This window comes from Cyprinus carpio, chromosome B15 (genome assembly GCF_018340385.1).
Source record: "Cyprinus carpio isolate SPL01 chromosome B15, ASM1834038v1, whole genome shotgun sequence".
Taxonomy (NCBI): Eukaryota; Metazoa; Chordata; class Actinopteri; order Cypriniformes; family Cyprinidae; genus Cyprinus; species Cyprinus carpio.
The window spans coordinates 7,512,088-7,534,482 of NC_056611.1; the positions used below are offsets into that span (position 1 = coordinate 7,512,088).

General features: G+C 37.1%; 2 protein-coding genes across 2 annotated transcripts; both read left to right on the forward strand.

Moving 5' to 3' along the window:
* The first annotated feature begins 1,280 nt into the window (after window positions 1-1,280).
* Window positions 1,281-2,924, forward strand: or55d1 (odorant receptor, family 55, subfamily D, member 1). Its single transcript, XM_019094595.2, has one exon. It carries the CDS (start codon window positions 1,950-1,952, stop codon window positions 2,922-2,924), a length of 975 nt encoding a protein of 324 aa, XP_018950140.2. The 5' UTR covers window positions 1,281-1,949.
* Window positions 2,925-14,988: 12,064 nt separating this feature from the next.
* LOC109079431 (olfactory receptor 52K2-like) lies at window positions 14,989-16,203 on the forward strand. Its single transcript, XM_019094586.2, has one exon. The coding sequence runs from the start codon at window positions 15,256-15,258 to the stop codon at window positions 16,201-16,203; it is 948 nt and encodes a 315-aa protein (XP_018950131.2). The 5' UTR covers window positions 14,989-15,255.
* Window positions 16,204-22,395: the final 6,192 nt, after the last annotated feature.

The window sequence follows — 22,395 nt, forward strand, 5'->3', positions numbered from 1 at the left end:
AACCCATCCAAGTGCACACACACAGCAGTGAGAAGTGAACACACCGTGAACACCCGGAGCAGTGGGCAGCTATATCCAGCACCCGGGGAGCAGCTGGGGGTTCAGTGCCTTGCTCAAGGGCACTTCAGCCATGGGTATTGAGGGTGGAAGAGAGCGCTGTTCATTCACTCCCCCCACCCACAACTCCTGCCAGCACTGAGACTCAACCTGCAACCTTCGGGTTACAAGTCCAACTCTCTAACCATTAGGCCACAGCTGCCCAAACTGCCTAAAACTCTATAGGTCAAAAAAGAAGCCATATCTAAACATGATCCAGAAGCGCAGGCATTTTCTATGGGCCAAGGCTCATTTAAAATGGACTGTAGCAAAGTGGAAAACTGTTCTGTGGTCAGACGAATCAAAATTTGAAGTTCTTTTTGGAAAAATGGGACGCCATGTCATCCGGACTAAAGAGGACAAGGACAACCCAAGCTGTTATCAGCACTCAGTTCAGAAGCCTGCATCTCTGATGGTATGGGGTTGCATGAGTATGTGTGGCATGGGTAGCTTACACATTCTGGAAAGGCATCATCAATGCTGAAAGGTATATCCGAGTTCTAGAACAACATATGCTCCCATCCAGACGTCGTCTCTTTCAGGGAAGACCTTGCATTTTCCAACATGACAATGCCAGACCACATACTGCATCAATTACAACATCATGGCGTAGCCTGCAGTCCAGATCTTTCACCCATAGAAAACATTTGGCATATCATAAAAAGGAAGATGCGACAAAGAAGACCTAAGACAGTTGAGCAACTAGAAGCCTGTATTAGACAAGAATGAGACAACATTCCTATTCCTTAACTTGAGCAACTTGTCTCCTCAGTCCCCGGATGTTTGCAGACTGTTATAAAAAAAGAAGGGATGCCACACAATGGTAAACATGGCCTTGTCCCAACTTTTTTGAGATGTGTTGATGCCATGAAATTTAAAATCAACTTATTTTTCCCTTAAAATGATAAATTTTCTCAGTTTAAACATTTGATGTGTCATCTATGTTGTATTCTGAATAAAATATTGAAATTTGAAACTTCCACATCATTGCATTCTGTTTTTATTCACAATTTGTACAGTGTCCCAACTTTTTTGGAATCGGTTTTTAATATAATGTCATTAAAATATGTTAATATAAAAAATATTTTAAAATACAGAAACAAAATCATTTTAATAAGTAAAGATGAGATGAGATCCAATAATAATTTAATATAAATTTACAGTAGTAACAACAAATAACATTTTATTATATGATATGATTAATGTCATGTTTTTAAATATGATGGTTTAATTCCAAACATGATGATTATTAATTATCTAATATGGACACCCAACATAATATATGATATTTACCATCTGAATCTAACAAAGTTGACATGACAAAAAAGTTTACTCATTATTCAGTTCATTTTAACATTGGTTTAACTTATTGATATAATAAGGCCTGTTAAGATCGCAAGACCCATTTTATATTTCCAAAAATGAATGCTGCCCCAATGCCATACTGATATAGGAAAGCAACAACAAAAACATAACACAGGAATAATGATGACAAGTCTTTGTCCTAGCACTGTACCAGGGGAGTGGAGCATGGAATATTTAAGAGAGGTAGCATGTCCTAAATCCGAAGAGGGGGTAAGCAGTCAAAACGGACCCTGATATAAGCATAAGATTTGAAAATCTGTTTCACATGCTGTTATAGCATTTAGGCTTCATTTTTCAGACATGAAAATTAAAAAGAGAAATAGGTTTAGATTTACCTAGAGTTGATGCAGGTCTGAGCATGAAATACAAGCCACATTAAAGCACACTATTAATGCTGACATGTAAGCACAGATCTTTGTTTCTAATCTTCAGCTTATGTTGTTTACTACTTTTGTAATTTTTTTCTCTGCATTAACTGTAAACATTTTATGTCTTCACAGCGAACTTTGATCAAAGGAATGGATGAGAGAACATTCAACTTCTCGCATCAGGAATTCTATTTGATTGGATTCACGGATCTGCAAGAGTATCGACGATATCTTTTCATTCCTTTTTTCATCATCTTTGCTTTCACATTGTTTGCAAACTCAGTTATAATGCTGGTGATTGTAAAAGAAAGCAAGTTACATGCACCCATGTACATTCTGATTGGGTTTATTGCAGCTCTCGGGTTTATACAGCCAATATTTCTTGTTCCGAGAATGTTAATCAGTTTTCTGTTTGGCAAAAATATGATTTACAAAGATGAATGTCTTATTCAAATGTTTTGTCTGCATATGGCAGGTTGTTTTCAGTCGACTATTTTGGTTGGGATGGCGGTCGACAGATTTTTTGCCATTATTTTCCCATTACAGTACCATGACTATGTAAACTTTAAAACATCATTAATATTCTGTTTGTCCCTTTGTTTCCGTAACTTGCTTTACGTTGTTGCAATGGTCGGCTTGCTTGGGCCACTCTATTTTTGTAAATCAAATGTGATTTATCATTGTGTTTGTGAGCACACATCAGTTGTTAATTTAGCCTGTGGTGATCTGAGTAAGAACTACATGGCTGGAATAATCGGTTTCAGCTTAACATCAAGTGACTGTGTATTTATAGTCTGCTCTTACATTGTAATTTTTGTGATTATTTTCCGCTCTTCTTCCGGTGAGTCACGCCAAAAAGCCATCTATACATGTAGCACTCATTTAATGGTGTTAGCGGTGGCATTTCTCAGTGTTGTGGTTGCATTTGTTGGCTACAGGGTTCCTACCATACCAAGAGATTTACGTGTGATATGTACCTTGTCATATCTTCTTCTTCCAAACTGCTCTAACCCAGTAATCTATGGAATGCGAACAAAGGAAATCAGAGTTCAAATTGTAAAATATTTAACTTCTAATAAGGTTGGTTCATATTAACTATCTTACATTTTACTTTGTTGCCTCTTTATCTTCAATTCTAATTAATTGTACATGAAGAGAAATGTTTGTTATTAGTATGTGTGAATCATGTACTGTACCTATGTTATTCATACATGGAATTGTGTTTGTTGGATTTAAAATCTTAAATTGTAGAGCAGGCATGCAGCATATTCTCTTTTTTACTTTGTATATTTTACATTTAAATTTTCCCAATCAATGTAAAGTGAATATTTCAAAATTAAGCAAAGCACAGATTTTTTTTTTCAGCAATTTAACTGACACTGATCCTTTCCAATGACTAACCATACAGATGTCAGAAGTTTTTTTTTTCTTCTTCTTTTTTTTCAGCTTTGTCTTAAAAAAACAAATTACAGTAATAACCATTTTAAATACCATGTAAATGCATGTTTTGTTGTAAAATGTCAGGTTAAAGTAAATTTAACTTAGATGAAATTCATCTACTTCTAAAGCTTGATAAAAATTGAGCTTCAATAAATAAATTGTAGTCTTAAAAGGTAAGGCTTGCTTGCCAGTGTTTCTTTTGTCTCTTTGTGAAGTGCTTTCACTTTCCCTGGACCTGCTTAAAATCTTGCATTTCTCTGCAGCAGAGTTTGTATATTCTGCCCATGCTAGTGAGGGTTCCCTATAGGTCAAGGTTTTTCAACCCTACTTCTGGAGAGCTAATGTCCTACGGATTTTAGGTCCAACCCAAATCAATCCCACTTGAACCAGCTTATCAAGGTGTTCAGGTTTACTCAATAATTACAGGCAGGTGTGTTGGAGCAGACTTGAAAATGAAGTCTGCAGGAGAGTAGCTCTACAGAGCAGGTTGGAGATCCCTGCTTTACACGCTCTTTTTCACAACAATTCAAAGACAGGTGAAACAGAGTCACCACATTGCCTGTATATGTGAATGTGTGCATGTCTGTGTTTGATAGCTCTACGACAACCTAGCTGACCATCCAGGATGTTGCCCATGGTCCGAGATCCTTGCAACCCTACAAATAATAATAATAATAATAGTAATAATAATAATAATATTTTATCTATAGCCACCTGACATGACACCAAAGGACACCTTACAAGCAAGTTAAACAAACACATTACAACCAATAAAAGACAATGTCCAATAAAAGATACATATACACAGTCACCAGAAGGCCTGCCTAAAAAGTGTGTTTTGAGATTAAAAAGGGGGGGGGGGTTGTCACTATTGTGAATGTCCTGTGGAAGCAAGTTCCATAGATGAAGGGCACAGAAGCCATAAGCAGGCGAGAAAGAACTAAACAGAAATATTGATAGACTTCACCCTATGCTATCTTTTTTTGTGACTGAAAGGCTTATTAATACTTTTTTTTTTCACTTAGACTACTGCAATGCACTTCTCACTGGGGTCCCTAATACCATACTTAATATACAATGGGCCTCATTCATGAAACTTGTGTAAATATTTGAGTAAATTCTGAGAAATTTGCACGTAAAACAGACCTTCCAGGAAACTCTTCTCCAGATTCACAAACACTTCTTAAACATCCCATTTGATAGTTAAACGTGTAGGTTAATGAATTCCAACCATTCATAAATAGGGTGCTCGTGGGAGAGGTCACATGACCCATGCGCGCGATGGTCGAAGGACTCTGATGCTCCATCCAAACCTCCTTCCTTTTCCTAAATAACAATATATAGAATTGACAGCCAGCTTTTTTTATTTATTTATTTTTTACTCTGCACAGTGTCAGTATAATGTACGGAAACAAAAAAACAGGACTCCTCGCCATCCACAACTCCCTCCGGGAAGAAAAAGATAGCTAGCGAGCACTGAGGCTAATCTGACAGATGCCATTGCAGAGGCCCTTTTAAAACAACAGGTAGCGCTTGAAACTACGATTCAAAATGCAATTTGGATGGCTATGGAGGACGTGAAATCCTCTTTGATTGAGCTCCGCCAAGAAGTGCAATCCCAAACCAACACAGTACGAGACTTGGGTTCGAAGGTAGACAAGATTCAAGGGGAGACGCAACAGATAAAGAAGGATTTGAACATGTGCACAACAGAGCAGCATAACCTCACCTTGAAAATTGTGGAGTTAGAAAACAGGTCTCTTAGTAATAATTTACATTTGGTGGGGCTGCCGCAGGGCCGGGAAGGGGATGATCCAACTGGTTTCCTTCAAAAGATGCTCCCTATCTGGATACCCACGCTGAAGAGGAAGGGATCGATCAAAATAGGCCGCGCGCACAGAATCTATGGCTCCGGTAAATCCCGTACTTTGATCTTTCGTGTGCTACGGTACCAGGATCGACAGGCGATTCTTCAGGGAGCCAGGGAAGTGACGAAAACCGAACCAATTCGTGACCAAGAGTCCATACTGCGTTTTTTCGCAGACTACAGTGGGTTTACCTCCCGTAGACAACAGGCCTTGGGAAGCATTCAAAAGGAATTGCACACCCTGGGAATTCCAAACTTCCTCATATACCCCGCCACTCTTTGTGTCAGCTTTGGTTGTAATCAACACTCCTTTGATTCAGTCAAAAAAGCGGAGGATTTCTTAGTGGAAGCTCATAATACTCCTGGATCAGGCGCCAGACGTAAATTGTCCTTTTATGGTCCAGAGCCACCTCCAGAGTCTATGGATGAGTAAAATGAGTCAACCGTGATAGAAGTGAGTACGCCGATAATGTAAAGTGCTAGCAATGTTAACGACTCATTTCAGAGGAGTCCTGTGTACTTTGTTTTTTTTTTTTTTTTCTCTAAATCGGTCAAACATTTGTATTTTGTTTTATTTATTTTATACATATAATATACGGCTGTCACTACTGTTTATACTATCAATACTTTGTTTGTTATATACTACATACTTCATGTTTCAATGGAAGAGAGTGTTTGACGTTCTGTTGAACAACGGTGGATGTTGTCACGGGCCCTTATAATGATGGGGGAATTTGCGGTCTCTAATGGTTTTTTTTCTGTTCATGTTACTTCTATTTACCTCTTACAATGTTTTAGTTTTGTCACAGGAGAAACAGATACATTTTGGTTTTGCAAATCATATTAAAATTCGTACCTTTGTTTCACTAGATTATGGATAAATTAAAAATTATATCACTTAATATTAGAGGTCTTAACAGTCCAAATAAGCGAGCTAAGTTCTTGATCTACCTGGGAGGAAAGCGATTGATATCACTCTAATTCAGGAAACTCATCTAAAGAGAGCAGATGTTCAGAGATTACAGAATAAATTTTATAAAATTGTAGCCTTTCCTGCTGATAACACTAAAACTAAAGGAACAGTTATTTTGATTGCACGTAACTGTAATCTCAAGATTGACAGAGAAAGTCAGGATCAATCTGGCAGGCTTGCATATTTTTGTACAAACATTAAAAGGAGGAAAATAGCTTTTGTATCAATCTATGCTCCTACAATATTTGAGACAAATTTTTTCCCACACGTAACTAATAATTTACTTTCATTAATAGACTATTCTCTGATTATCGGAGGGGATATGAATGCGGTGATTGACCCTGTATTGGACAGATCTTATTCCTGTAGTCAAGTTCAGCTTAATTCCTCGGCTGCACTTAATGACTTCGTAAAAACGTTGAATTTGGTTGATGTTTGGAGATCGGCGAACCCCTCAAGTAGAAATTATACCTTTTTTTTGGCACGACATCTCTCTTTTTCTAGAATAGATTACCTACTATGCTCCAAGGAACTTTTGAACTCTTTTGACCAGACAATTATACTACCAGCTATTCTTGCAGATCATAATTCTTTAATGGTAGAATTTGAATGTGCTCCATTTGTTGAAAGATCTCCGCGGTGGCGTTTCAATATCTCTCTTTTACAGAACAATAAGTTCGATGAAGACTTCAAAGCTGGTCTGTCCAAATTTCTTTTATTTAATGTTGGTTCGGTTGAAGACCCTATTTTTGTCTGGGAAGCTACGAAAGGTTTTATCAAAGATTTTTCTATAGCCTTTGCTACTAACATAAAAAAGGCACATGATCAGAGAATTTACCATTTAGAAAAAGAATGTCAAAAACTTGATTTGTCACTAAAATCTTCTTTCTCTAATTCAAATTATGAGACACTTCAGACCCTTAAAGCGGAATTGAACAATCTTTTGAGAAGGAAAGCAGAATTTGTGATTCACAGGACCAGACAGTCCTATTACTTTTGTGGTGCCAGACTGAGCAAACTTTTAGCCTTAAGACTGAAGCAAAATCAGGCAAAAGCCTACATTGAAAAAATTAAGCACCCTTCTATAGGATTGGTTGGGAATAGCAAAGAAATTAATTCCTTGTTTTTTCGATTTCTTTTCCAAACTCTATACGTCTGAACTTAATCCCTTAAGTTCAAGTTGTACTGCCTTTTTGAAGTCTCTTACTCTACCTCGACTTAGTCATGAGGAAGCTGAATCTTTAGGACAGCCAGTTACTTTGGAGGAGCTTAAAGGGGCATTACGAGGTGCTAAGAAAGGCAGGGCGCCAGGCTTAGACGGGATCCCTGCAGAATTATTTCTTAAATATTTTGATCTTCTCGGACCTGTCTTCCTGACTGCCATCCACTTGGCAGTAGAGGTGGGCGCCTTTCATCCGCAGATGAATAAGGCACTTATATCGCTGATACCGAAAAAAGGGAAAGATCATACGGATTGTGCAAACTACAGACCCATTAGTTTGCTAAACACTGATATAAAAGTGTATGCCAGAATTCTCGCCTTGCGACTACAGCGATATGTGATTTTTTTTTAGTCCATCCTGACCAGTCTGCACAGCAAAAAATCCAGAGTGAAATTAACTCTGCTGGGAGTACATGTGAGACCACACTCAAGAGTGTGAAAGTGTTAAAATAGGAGTGTTAAATTAACACTGAATCAGAGTTAAAGTTAATGAGATAATTAAGTTATTAATTGAGTGATGATTGACCATTATTGACGAGACCTGATGTTAACGAGCAGAATCAACAAAGACGAAAATCACTTTTTTAATGTCAAGTCAAGTCAAGTCAAGTCATCTTTATTTATATAGCGCTTTAAACAAAAAAGATTGCGTCAAAGCAACTGAACAACATTAATTAGGAAAACAGTGTGTCAGTAATACAAAATGACAGTTAAAGCCAGTTCATCATTGAATTCAGTGATGTCATCATGCAGCTCAGTTCAGTTTAAATGTTATCTGTGCAATAATTTGCAATCAAGTCAACGATATCGCTGTAAATGAAGTGTCCCCAACTAAGCAAGCCAGATGTCACCATTATAGTGGCCAATGTTTGCTTTAGTTGGGCTCTTGACCCTTAACATTTTTAAGTCAGATTTCTTAAAATTTCTTAAAAGTTGTTTGTTCAAAAATCTTTCAAAAGGGTCTTTCATTTAGACATGCAAACATCAATAATTAACCTGTGAACCTCAACGATGGTGACAATCAAAAAAGCATGTTGCAGGAGACTTGTGTTGCAGTGCATTCTGGGTGCCACCTATCAAAATTCATCCATGGCTCCCATGATGCACTGTGGCATGAATAAATTATTACCTGAATTGTCTTAGTAATTTCCTTTATTCTTACTATTCTATTTTTGTTTTCAATGCTACTTTTAGTAGTTTGTTTTCTAATGTTCAGACCTAATGTTTTAGGCTTTAAATAAGTTCAGTGATTCAGGTCAAATAATTATTATGTAAAAACATAACATTTTTGCTCGTCTCTCTATTACAACTGAGTTATAACAGCCAAACCAAATCTAATTTTAAAAACGTAAGGGTCAAGAGCCCAACTAAAGCAAACACTGACCACTATAATGGTGACATAAAAAATTGTGATTTTTGTCTTTGTTGATTCTGCTTGTTAACATCAGGTCTCGTCAATAATGGTCAATCATCACTCAGTTAATCCCTTAATTATCTCATTAACTTTAACTCCGCTTCAGTGTTAATTTAACACTCCTATTTTAACACTTTCACACTCTTGAGTGTGGTCTCACATGTACTCCCAGCAGAGTTGATTTCACTATGGATTTTTTGCTCTGTGGCTTCATGCCTAATAGATTAGCGGCGGACAACATTCGGAGACTATTGCATGTCATTCATGAATCCCAGGGTTGTCCCACTCCAGCTGTGGTTCTTTCGTTGGATGCACAGAAGGCGTTTGACAGGCTGGAGTGGGACTACCTCTGGTCTGTTTTGGAGGTGTTTGGTCTGGGCAAAGGCTTTATAAACATGATAAGAGTTTTATATAGAAACCCCACAGCCTCTGTTATGACTAATGGAGTACATTCTTTACCCTTTAATTTACAACGAGGCACAAGACAAGGGTGCCCATTATCCCCTATGCTATTTGCAATGTCACTCGAGCCCCTAGCCCAACTGATAAGACAGGAAAATGTCTGTTCAATCTCAGTTAACTCTCATAAGCAACATATATCACTCTATGCCGATGATATTTTACTGTTTATCTCGGATCTTCAAGTTTCATTTCCCCAAATACTGAAGATATTTGAAAAGTTCAGTGGGCTCTCTGGGTACAAAATTAATTGGGATAAATCCTCTCTGCTTCCACTTAATAGCATGACTAAGAAAGTTAGACTACCTTGTAACATCTCCATACAATCTTTACTAAGTTACTTAGGCATTGTTGTTCAGTCTTCCCTCCATGGCATACCTGATGCCAATTATCTACAAATTCTAACTAAGGTTGAACAAGATCTCCAAAAATGGACCTCATTGCCATTATCATTACATGCCAGAATAGCGAGTGTTAAAATGAATGTTTTGCCACGAATCAATTTTCTTAGCTCCATGATTCCGTTACCTGCACCTAAAATGTTTTGGCATAAACTCAATTCTAAAATTCGTAAATTCATCTGGAATGGCAAGCAACCCAGATTGAAATTTGAAACACTGCAGCGTGCAAAACATAATGGAGGATTAGGACTTCCAAATTTCGAATTGTATCATAGATCCTCTCAAATCAAATTCATTAAGGACTGGCTAGACCCGCTCTCTAGGGTTCCTTGGAGAGAGATAGAGGAGAACTTAGCTGGCAAATACAGGTTACAAGATATACTGTTTTCTGGGCTAAACAACAAGCAATGTTTGCAAACTTTTGGTCTAATCATGGCCTACACAGTAGTCAATTTCAAACTTATGGAAAAATGTATTAATTTTTCGCATATTTGGCACACCCATACACCTATTTGGTATAATAATAATATCCGTTCGGGAGGTATAACATTTTTCTCTAGAGACTGGATGCAGAAGGGCATTCATACATTGAAAGATATTGCTGGTCCTAAACGCTTGTTAAGCTTTCAAAAACTGTGTGATAGGTATGGACCAGAACCCTCTTCTTTGTTTTTATATCTGCACCTAAGGTCGGCCATGAAGGCCTATGGGGTGCCCTGGGGGAAACACTTCCTATACATCCAATCATTGCTTGGTTTGAATTGTCCTCTTCTAGTCACTTTACTTCATGGATGTACGGGAAGGCCTTAGAGGCTTCAGCAAATCGCCTAACTATAAAGCGTGCACGGGAAAGAGATGAACAACAGGAGGATGTCACCGACTGGGGAAGAGTATGGCAGAACATTTTTACTTCATCTAGGAATCCTAATCACCAACTGATTCACTATAACTTCTGTCACAGAACTTATTGGACCCCACTCAAAAGACATCGTATTGACTTCTCCTTCAGTCCTTTTTGTGATAAATGTCCTGACCAACAACTTGGTTCCTTTTTCCATATGATATGGGAATTTGAAAAGATTAAACATTTTTGGACTGAGGTATGTGGTATCTTATCGAAAATCACTGAATATCCGATTCCAGTGAAACCCTCTATATTAAAACTGAATGATGACTCTCAGTTTGACTTCTCTAAGCTGCAAAAAACTGTCTACCTGGCCGGTTTAACATCTGCAAAAAAACTTTATAATGATAAACATTAAACATTATAATGATAGAAAAATCCATAGCTCGGGTGAACTTGGCTCAAATCTCAACACTAAAAATATGGACAACAGCTGCTGACAAGGTCTCCAAGTATATTGCACAAAGCAATGTTCAGGACTCAGTTTGAACACTTTAACACTTTATCCCATTTCTTTATTTTTAATTCTTATTTTTTATTGTTTTTTTTTTTTTTTATAAATGTTTTTACCATTCCTGTGACTGTTTTTCTGTAGACTTATCTGTTCATTTTGTACCCCATTAAAAATAGACCGCAGGGTGGGGTGGGAGGGATTGGTAGATGTGTTGTTGTTTGTTGTGTTTCTTTTTGGCATGTTTATTGTCAAAAATTGAAAATCTAATAAAAAATAAATAAATAAATAAATAGGGTGCTCGTGCATTCTCAACCATTCATAAATAGGGTGCTCGTGCATGCTCATTCACAATAAACATAATTCCCGCCTATGAACTACAGCTACGCAAATTGCATGGCCAGGAACACAGTGGAATATTCTGGTCTTCTTTCTCAGGTTTAGCTCCAGTTTATTGCATAAATGCAGAAAAAGACTAATAGGCCATATGCCTAACAATAAATATTCAATAACGTGTGTCCCCCAAAGAGTTTTTAGCCTGCTGAAAAAATGTCAGGCGCTCTTCTTAAAACGACCAGCTGGTGGTGCTTGAGAATGCTTTGGTGGCACAGTGTTTTTCCAGCTGAAACGGGTAAGTTGCTATGATTTGGAATATCCACGGCGGCAACATATTATTTTGCTAAATATAAAAAAAAGCAGTAACCAGTAATATTGACTTCTCCATTGTTGTAGGCAGTCATTGTATAAGTAGGATGGTTGGTCGCTATTTGTCTATTTATGGCTGTGTAAATTGACAGTGTACCTGTGTCTCAGTGGTAGAGCATTGTGTTAGCAGCGCAAAAGGTTGTGGGTTCGATTCCCAGGGAACACATGTTAGGTAAAAGAAAAAAAATGTATAGGCTGAATGCACTGAAAGTTGCTTTGGATAAAAAGTGTCTGCTAAAAGTAAAATACATAAATGTGATGACTGTGGTGAACTCAGCTGCAAAAATGAAAGAGGGGAAGGCCAAATTAACTTGTAATTATTATGGCAGTGCATCAAAATTCAGTGTCATCAGTTTGAATACTGAATTGAATATATCTTGTATATCCTTGTTTCGGTTTCTCCTTTTAAATGACAAATACTATTGATAGCTACTGATATAGACAGTTAATGCATGCAGTTCCGGAACGTATGTGTTTAGTTTGCAGTCGGCTGTAGTCTAAGTTTTCTAGCGCAGCTTTTTGGTCCAAACACTGCCGATGCAAGGTGACAACACCGTCGCCTTTTGTCACTGCTAGTTCTTTGAACTCAGCTTGGTGTGTCCTGGCCTTAAGATGGGAATTATCTGGGTGGTTGAGTGGTAAAAGCCTATGATAGTTTAACACACTCTGAATGAATCATTATCAATAAATCATCCAAATCATTAAGCACCCAGCCTACACTAGTTTTAGAGGGGAGAGAGCTGTGTTCACACATTCCATGAAGTTAAAGGGATATTCCACCCCAAAATGAAAATTTTGTCATTAATCACTTAAACCACAAGGATGTGCTGTTTCTACATGTATTTAGCTTTGATTTGAATGAAAACAGCGCATCCTTGTTGTCGCGGATGATAAAAAAGAGCATATGCAGCATACGGTGATATGGAGAAACACAGAGGAGACTGTTGACAAAGGAATTGTTGAAAAAAAGTAGTAATTTTTGTTTCCTTCGCTTACAAAAATTGTTCCTGTTGCTTCATAGAACCCAGATTGCCCGTCTGATGGCAGATGGAGTATTCTGATGACGACTTTCATACCTTTTATGGACCTTGACACTGTTATTTACTTGGCAGTCTATGGGACAGTCACAGGCCTCCTGGTTTTCATCCAAAATATCTTAAATTGTGCTCCGAAGACGAACAGAGCTTTTATGGGTTTGGAACATGGGGGTAAGTGATTAATGACAAAATTGTGTCATTTTGGGGTGGAGTATCCCTTTAAGCTCTCATTTGCAAGTACTGTGAAGTGGTGCGCTGTGCTCATGAAGCAATCCCAGAAACACTTGAAATGAGGGCCATCCAAATATTGAAGTAGGTATTTTCCAGATATAAGTAGCCCGTCAGGCCAACCCATGAGAGGATTCGCTTCAGCACGAACAGTCTGAGGAAATGTTTATTTTATTTTTTAACCTGTATAATGCGCTCGTAAATGGGGAGACCTGTGCTTTTTATATAAAACAGGCCACTTTAAGTGGCACAGGAAACTTATCTGGCTGCAAGGGTGCTGGCTGTGCCACAGCAGATTTATCATTTGACTGGCTGGAGATGCATGCAGAAATGAGTTTTATATGAGATGATGATATAAAATTTTAAATAAATTTCAGAAGTTCAACACTGTCATTCCATTTTATTACACATGACTTAATTTCTGAACTTATTTGTTTTGTTTTAATTGTATTTATGGATTACTTGGGTTGTTACACACATCTTAAAAAAAATATCACAACAACACCACCATTAAATATATATACACAGAAAAAAATTGACTTTCAAAAACTAATTTAACCATGCTGTATGTATCTATTTTACACAACCAGTAACATATTTATTTACTCACAAATACAACCAAAATATAGAACATTTATATGAAATTTCCATATCCTGTACCCGACATTCACAAAAAAAAAAAAAAAAAAAAAAAAAAAAAAACATTTAAAGTCACGTTTAAGATCAGTAATCTTATGATATGACAACAGTCAAGAAAGTATTTCAGGCTTCTGTGTTAAAATGTGCAATGTGTAAAATATATTGTAAATTCTCATTAGGAAAAAAACAAAAATCAGGTACTCCAGACCCAGTTGTTGAAAAAAAAAATTAATGCAGAAAATTAAATATAAAAAAGAAATTACAAAAATAAAGCTGTTGAAACTTTTTTTTTATCAAAAAACAGATTGACAAAATTGTCTCTAAAATGTAACACACACAAAAAAAATGAGTGTGACATTTCTGTACAATCTATTCACACCCCTGAGTGTTAAGTTTCCAAAATTTGACTTGCAAGGAATGCAGGCAGTACAAAAAAATAAAATAAATACAATAATAATAATACAATTTTTTAAGTATTTTGTAAAGTATTTAAAAGTATATGCTTAATTTTCTTCTAAAATATTATTTGACAATATATATTGGTTAATATATTTGGCATGTATTTGGCTAGCTATTCCAGGAGGCACAGAATGACTCCCATGAATTTAGAAATGCATTAAAAAAAAGTATTATGAGGGCATCTGCTGGTCAAATGCTGGCAAATGCATAATCTAAATAAACATCTTTAATAACAGGATAATTTTTTTCTTCTTATTTAAACTTTTTATCTTTAATCAATGACAGCTACCACGGTGTGCATGTGTAAGCAGCAGTTTAGAGTCTGACGTCTGTTTTCATTAAAGAAATGTAAAAAATACATTACAAACATGAATGCAAATAGCATCCGAAACAACATTAGATCAAGATACAGTACACAAAACACATAAAAGTATTTATAAAATAAACTGTGGTATTGCTTGCACTGCTTTCCATTCTTGTTAATCTATATAATCTATGATTATTTTAAAGGTATACTTCTTAAAGTCTAATCAATAAACAATTAAAAGAGCAAAACACTTTTTTTATCCCTTGTAAAATATTGTGTGTATGCTTTACAATTTTGTGAGGGTGAGCTCTATGGGAGTAGCACATAGACTCTTGGGGACAAAACATGGTGTATTTAGAGACTATGATATGTATCTACCTTTCATTTCATCCTGAGATGTGAAAAAGACAAGGCAGTGACTGAAAATGATTTTAAGGAGAAAGATGTGATTTCTGTTATTACCAGAAAGGGGTAGTATGATATACATATATTGTGTATTCCTCCATTTTCTGCCTGTCGAATGATCTTATTTATGCAAGTATCTAGTTTGAACCCTTTTTCTCTTGAAGTTCTTATGAGTAGATTTACGGCACAGTAAAAACAAAGGCTCAGATTCAAAGCAAATTGAAATACAAGAATACAGTCAACCGAATGTAATAAGCATTAGTATTATTGTAATTTGGTGCATCCAAAAAATTTTCTGGAAGACAACAGTGATGAATTATATCTTAAACTATGTAATTAGCAGTAACTGTACTGAGCAACAGATACTTTTTGGTTCTCAGAATGGAAAAAAGTATATGATGCATAGTGGTTGTTTTGTTTATAGGGAAACCTAATCAGCTTTTCTTTTCTTTTTTTTTTAGTTTCATCAACATAATTTGAACAGAATACTGCATGTGCAGAGGGTTTTATTCAGCATGAAGGATCTTCCTGCAGAAAATATTTCATTCACAGACTTCAAACTGATTGGTTTCTACAGCCTAGGAGAATGGAGACCTTTATTATTTGTCCCTTTCTTTTTGATGTTTTTATTAGCTATCACAGCAAATTCTATTCTCATATATTTAATCACCTCTCAAAAGTCTCTGCATTCTCCTATGTATGTACTAATTGGTCTTATGGCTGTTGTAGATCTAATGTTGCCTATATTTTTTGTACCTAATATGCTTCTAAACTTTTTGTTTAATTGGACTGGGATATCTCTAACTGGTTGCTTGATACAAATGTTTAGCCTTCATTTTGTTGGAACATTTCAGTCTACTTTGCTTTTGTGGATGGCACTGGATCGTTACTTTGCAATTTGCAAACCTCTTTATTATCACAAATACATGGAAATCCCTAACTTTCTAAAGTTTGTTGTTGTGCCAGTAATCAGAAATGTACTCCTGGTAGTCACCACTGTCTCTCTGGCAGGAAAACTGTCATTTTGTGTAACAGATATCATTGATCATTGTTTTTGTGAACACATGGTATTGGTTCAGTTAGCATGTGGAGATATAACTATTAATAATATTGTAGGACTTTTGACTGTTTTCTTTATCCCAACTACCGATTTTATTCTTATCAATATTTCCTACATTGTAATTTTCACCTCTGTGTTCAAGTCTGGCAAAACTAACATGAAGGCCTTAAACACCTGCATTACTCACTTCATTGTTATGTCAGTTACTTTGACCTTTGCCTTAATTGCATTTTTGTCATACAGAATAAGAAATAATTTTTCTCCTAGTGGTCGTGTATTTGTGAGCACAATGTACTTACTTTTTCCAAGTTGTTTTAACCCAATTATTTATGGAGTGAGAACAAAAGAAATAAGACAAACATTTATAAAGTTCATTACAAATGTAAAAATATTACCACTGTAATGAATCAAATAAAAATGGAGGTTACTGTACTGTACTGTAGCATAGTAATATACTGACTCTGTCTGGATATTGTTTTGATAAAATAATTTAAAAAGGCCATTAAGTAGGCATATTAATTACATAATTAGTATGTGTATTTATTTACATTATTTACATAAAATTACATTTCCAGAGCAAGAAATCTGGTGGGGTTAATAAACTGGCAACATGTTTCAATACACTCATGTTCAAAACAGTTATAGCATTTCTTTGGTGTTTATTTTGAATGTTGCTTATAATGTTTGCTTTTAATGCTGCTGTCTCTACTAATGAACTGAAGACCTGAATTAGATGTGTTTGGTTAAGGAGACATTCAAAATGTGCAGTGTTGAGGGGCTCCAGCATGCAGCAGGGTCAGGTTCAACACTGACATAAGGAAAACACATTTAGAAGGGGACATTTTAACTCTATGCTCAAATATACTGTTGTTTTTTAGATAGCTCAGGCTGATAAAATTTACACAGAACCATAAAAAACAACAAAAGAAACATACAGGCCTTTGGAACATTTGTGTGTTGTGTTATGACCATGGTCTTATTACAGATATGTTAAGCTCTATCTATGGCCTTTTGGCTTTCAACAATTTAAAATAATTACTTATACCTTGCATTTGTACATAACATGAGCTTCATATACTATTTTGTAGTAGACATATATTTTGATATGCACACATACATTGTTCCCTTCCATAGGTTCACGCGATGCTGCATCAGCAGCTGACACTATGGGAACACATCCCAGGTGTAATGAATGTCTGAACCCATATAGATACAGCAATTTATTGCCTGATGGCCCTGGTGATGCAGAGGGGTGGCATCAGTACCATCAGCCAATGAACTGCAAAGTTTGTCTATGGGCTTCACACAGTCGTCACACCTGAGGAGTGTTCCAATTGATTAATCAAGTACTCAGGCTCAGTCGGCCCCAACAGTCTCGTGGGCAGTGTGCAGACATCTGTCTGAGAGCTTGCTGTTGGCCCATTCTAGCTCCGATGAGCTAGATTTGATGGGAGTTGATAACTACCGCAGTCCTGCATATGACAAGTTGGTAGAAGTCAAAGACTTACACCACGGCCAGGGTAAAACTGGACTGGTTTGTGAAGAGGGAAGAGCCAGCTCCTTGCAGGCAGAATGAGCAGTTTCTTCAGGGTTGTAGATGACCACCATTCATGAACCTTCCGTTTCTTCCAGAGGTTTAAAATGAAATGAAGTCATGCATGAAATCCTGCTTGGCCTGTGTTCCACTCCTAAACCCAGCTGTTGCAATGTGGAGGGGTTGGCTGAGCACGGGTGTGTGAGAATTCCCCATTTGAAGAGGCACTTGCAAGTTACCTCCTACCTGGCATGGTGTCCTCATGAAAGGCTCCTGTCTTTCCACCAATGCTCTGTAAAACAACATCTTGTCCATCCGGCGACAGACTTGGCTGGTGGAGCTTTGCTGACCTTTTGAGGGACCTCAACCATCCAATCACAGCTAAGCAACAACATAAGCTGAAGGCCTGTGGCCCCTTTTAGCCCCCATGCCCCCCATCTTACAGTATAGATGTGGAAGGACACACAACTAATAAAATGGGAGTTTCATAGTCCTTAGTACCTCTATTTGACTTTACTTATATCTTAGCTTATATCACAACCAGAGAACACAATATTACCCCTTGTGGTGAGAAAGAAATTCCTGGCTTATTAGCTAACTATTGGCAATTGGATCGTTGAACCAATTTCCTTGGCCTACCAGGTGCGCGCGGTATGCCTTCACCTCTGGCACATTTCACTAGAAGTATAGACCTTTCTCGCAGTCCACATATCGTCACACCCGGCTCCGATTAGTATCATAAAGGAATTTCTGCCTGCATTTGTCACGGTGTGGTGCATGAGTGAACGCACAAAGACGAAGATGATAACAATATACAGTTTTTAATAATCCACAGAGGGGTAATCCACAGAATGAAGGCAGTAATCACACATATACAAATGTAAGACCTGTCAAAAAAAACACTGAACTGAATACAACTTATATGGGAAGGATAATAATGACCTGACACACCTGAACGTAATGACACAATTAAGGGGAGACAGAAACTAGGGTAATGGAACATGAGGGAACAAATGAAAACAAACACAAAAATCCATAAAGTGTGACAGCATTATTAAAGGGGTCATATGATGCGATTTCAAGTTTTCCTTTCTCTTTGGAGTGTTACAAGCTGTTTGTGAATAGATAAGATCCCTAAAGTTGCAAAGACTAAATTTTCTAACCCAAAAAGATATTCTTTATAAAAGTTAAGACTTGTCCACACCCTCCTAAAACGGCTCGTTCAAACACACCCCACATGTCTACGTCCCTGTGTGGGAAGATTTGCGTAATGCCGCCTAAATGTTCAATAAAGAAGCCATAACTTTATTGTTGCTGCCACCGCCGCTGCCATGTTGTGAAGAGGCTGTGTGTTTCCTTGCAAAAGCGTAAATACTTTGTTTGGCCTTCCAAAAGAGGACACAACTAGAAATCAGTGGTTAAGCTGAATTTACAACACTGTTCCATAACAGTTCAACCCAAATATTCAGATGTGTGCAGTGCAGTTTATGGAGGACTGTTTCCTGATCCTGGGGTAGTAGATGCTGGTTGTTCTGACTCACAAACTGTAAGTATGTTTTCAAAATTTTAAAGGATTTGCCACTGACGATTCAAACATGAGTTCTGAGCAGTGTAGAGAGTGGTGCTTGTTGTTTATCATTTCTCCGATCACAAATACAGACATGGTTTTATGTATAATGCAGACCGTATAAGTCATTATAAAATGTAATTATGACAAATGCCTCGTTTGGTTTGTGCTACCCTGTCAGATTTTGCTACCTCCCATTAAAACATGGTAGCATAATTCGGAAGCAAAATCCTTTATTAACATGTACACTTAACGTTACCCCAGCAGTTCTTAATTCCAGTCCTTGCGGCCCCCAGCTCTGCATATTTTGCATGTCTCTCTTTGTTAACACACCTGATTCAGATAATCAGCTCGTTAGAAGTGAGCTCCATGCACGAACTGTGTACCCATTGACATGGTCCCTACACAGTGTTCATTGCTCCCTACTCCCTGAGCAGGGGAAATCTGTTGAAGTTTACCTCATTTGGAACATTCATTCATGGATTTGCGCTACGCAATGTCTTCACACATGGACAAGTGTGACATCATATACCTCTGTAAATAAATACCATTTAAATTCACGTCTCTCACACTTCAATGCACTTTGAATGGAACATTTATGAAGAGCATACGCCATCTGCGTACTGCTCAGAATTGCCAAAATGGCGCTACGCTGATTTGGAGAGACACAGAGGAGAGGAATTGTTGAATAAAGTCGTTATTTTTGTTTCCTTTGTGTACAAAAAGTATTCTCGTTGCTTCATAACGTTACGGTTGAATCACTGATGGCAGATGGACTTTTTTGACGATGCTTTTCATACTTTCCTGGACCTTGACACTGTTATTTATTTGGCAGTCTATGGGACAGTCACAAGCCTCCCTGTTTTCATCCAAAATATCTTAAATTGTGTTCCGAAGACGAACGAGCTTTTACGGGTTTGGAACGACATGGGGGTAAGCGATTAATGACAAAATTTTTATTTTGGGATGGAGTAACCCTTTAAAGGCAGTTCATCATTGAATTTAGTGATGTCATAGTCCAGCTCAGTTAAGTTTAAATAGTATCTGTGCAATCAAATCAATGATATCGATGGAAATTAAGTTAAAACACTGCACGATTTTAGCAATCCTTTAAGATCACTGCATGTCACATTGTGCGACATGGTTCTAATAAACTTGGCTGCCTACGACTTGTGTGTAGACTGTACAATGATGACATCTATTGACTGGTAGAATACAACACACGTTACTATAGTAGAACAAAACGTCATCAGCATGTGCCAGTGGTAAACAAAAATAGCATGATAAATTTAGCAGCTGTAGCAGTTTAGCAGCTGTATTTTTTATGTGTGCTGAAAAAAGTGGAAACAGTGAAATAGGAAGGCATACAAGCTTGTGGTAAACAGTTTTATGTTTTAGCGCCATGTCGCATTGATTTCATGTCGCATTGATTTCATGTCGCATTTTTATTGGATGGTCAGTAAACGTGGATCGTACCAGCAAACACATTGTGTGATGATCATGCTGTATCGTAGGCTATATTTGGTCACAAGACTGTGAAAACGCCCATCTTTGAACCTCTCTTACTGTACGACACAGGTCCACTGATTAGAAGCTATGATCGCCACCATTGTTTCACGATGCCAATCTTTCATCTGGAACAGCCGAAAATCGTGCAGTGTGTTTAGGGCTTAAGACACTGAACTAACAAAGCAAGCACAAAGATTAAAGTCTTAAACCCAACTTCTAAAAGTTAAGACTCAACCAACGCCTCCCTAAAAGACTCATTCAAACACGCACCCACAGATCTACGTCACTGTTTTGGAAGATTTGCATAACACCACCCAAATGTATACCCCCAAAAAAGAAGACGTCACTTTTATTCTCACTGTAGTATTGTTGCCGCCACCGCCATATTTGGTCAATCACAGCACACTGGGTAGCTAGCAAATCGGAGTACACCATGCTTTTCAGAATGATGAGCTTTGAAAATCGACACATTTCAGAAAGGGAGGAGCAACAATAATGTACGGTATGTAAGAAATAATGTTACTTAAACAATAACTTAAACACATTGCATTACAACATATACACAAAATAATGTTATTTTTAGCATATTTTTAGCATATTCATATGACCCCTTAGGCTTCATATGAAGCCTAGATCAAAACTACATAAGCTTTTTCAATGCATCATTTCACTTGCTGCAATTTAATTACAATTATTTATTAGTGATTATTTACAAACATGGCCAAAAGGTTTGTCATTATATATTTTATTTTTAAACACATTATTGGTCACTATCAGCAGCTGACCCAAAACACAGGTATGATATTACTTTTGATTGGTCAAATTCTAATTAATACCAATATATCTAAGATAATTGAGCCCTTGGTGATGTCAACTGTACCTCATGGTCCAATCTAATCTAGAACCTGCACCCCCTGGAGTACTACTTAATGCGTTTACTGGCAAGGTAGTATATTTGACCTTTGTTATAGTAACAAAAACCTAGTGGGCCCTTGAGATGGGTCTAGCCAAACAAAAGTCCAGTAATTAGTAATAAATTAGAGCAGTGTTTCCCAACCTGTATACGCCACCCCCCAATGCTGCACATTTTACACGTCTCCTCAAATAAAAAAAATTAAAAATTAATAAAAAACCTGATTCAGGTCATCAGCTCATTAGTAATTACTCCAATAACAAAAATGGGTGTGTCAGGCTACGTCTACATTAATCCACATACATTTGAAAACTGCATTTTTGTTTTTAATACGCTCTCTGTCCACACTAACATTTTCCAGAGGTTTCTCATCCACAATGAAATGTTGGAAAATGTTAAATTTGTTCTACTGCACATGCGTAAATCCTCAAAAAATTGCACTGAGATGATATAGATAGAACAATCCTTCTGGCAGGATCATTTTATTTAGGACGATATCTCACCATTCAATGAAGTGACCATGTCGCACTCACTCACCATTATATGTCTGATCTAAAACGCAACTGCTCTCATGTTTTGCCCCTAACAGTAATTGCAAGTAAATTTTCTGTCCTCTTTGCAGGACTGTGTTATGAAGAGTGTACAAAGTAACATATCTGTAGCAACAGTGTGAAACTGAATAACACATAATAGGCACAATACCAGTATAAACAGAGATACGTATTGGTACAAGTGTCTCACATGACTAAAGATGCATCATCGTTTTCAAAAGCCTCCATTTTTACCATCCACATGACAACGCCAAAACAGCATTTTCAAATTTCAGCTATTTCAAACTTTTTATGTGTTGTGGCTGTTCATATACATGATACATGTTGGGGTCCCGAAAACGCAAGTCTTTGTGTAAACTACAGAAACAAGAATTTGTGAAAACTGTGATGCCATTTGATTGCATATTACATGTTCGGTCTATACATATGTGCACAGATGAATAGTTTCTTTACAAAGTGAAATCGCCAATTACTGGTCTGACATGCATAATACAGCTGTTTTAGGTGTTTCGTGGATCCGT

Excerpts from the sequence above, each read along its gene's own strand:
- LOC109079431 (XM_019094586.2), top strand. The coding sequence starts at position 15,256 with ATGAAGGATCTTCCTGCAGAAAATATTTCATTCACAGACTTCAAACTG.
- or55d1 (XM_019094595.2), top strand. The coding sequence starts at position 1,950 with ATGTCTTCACAGCGAACTTTGATCAAAGGAATGGATGAGAGAACATTC.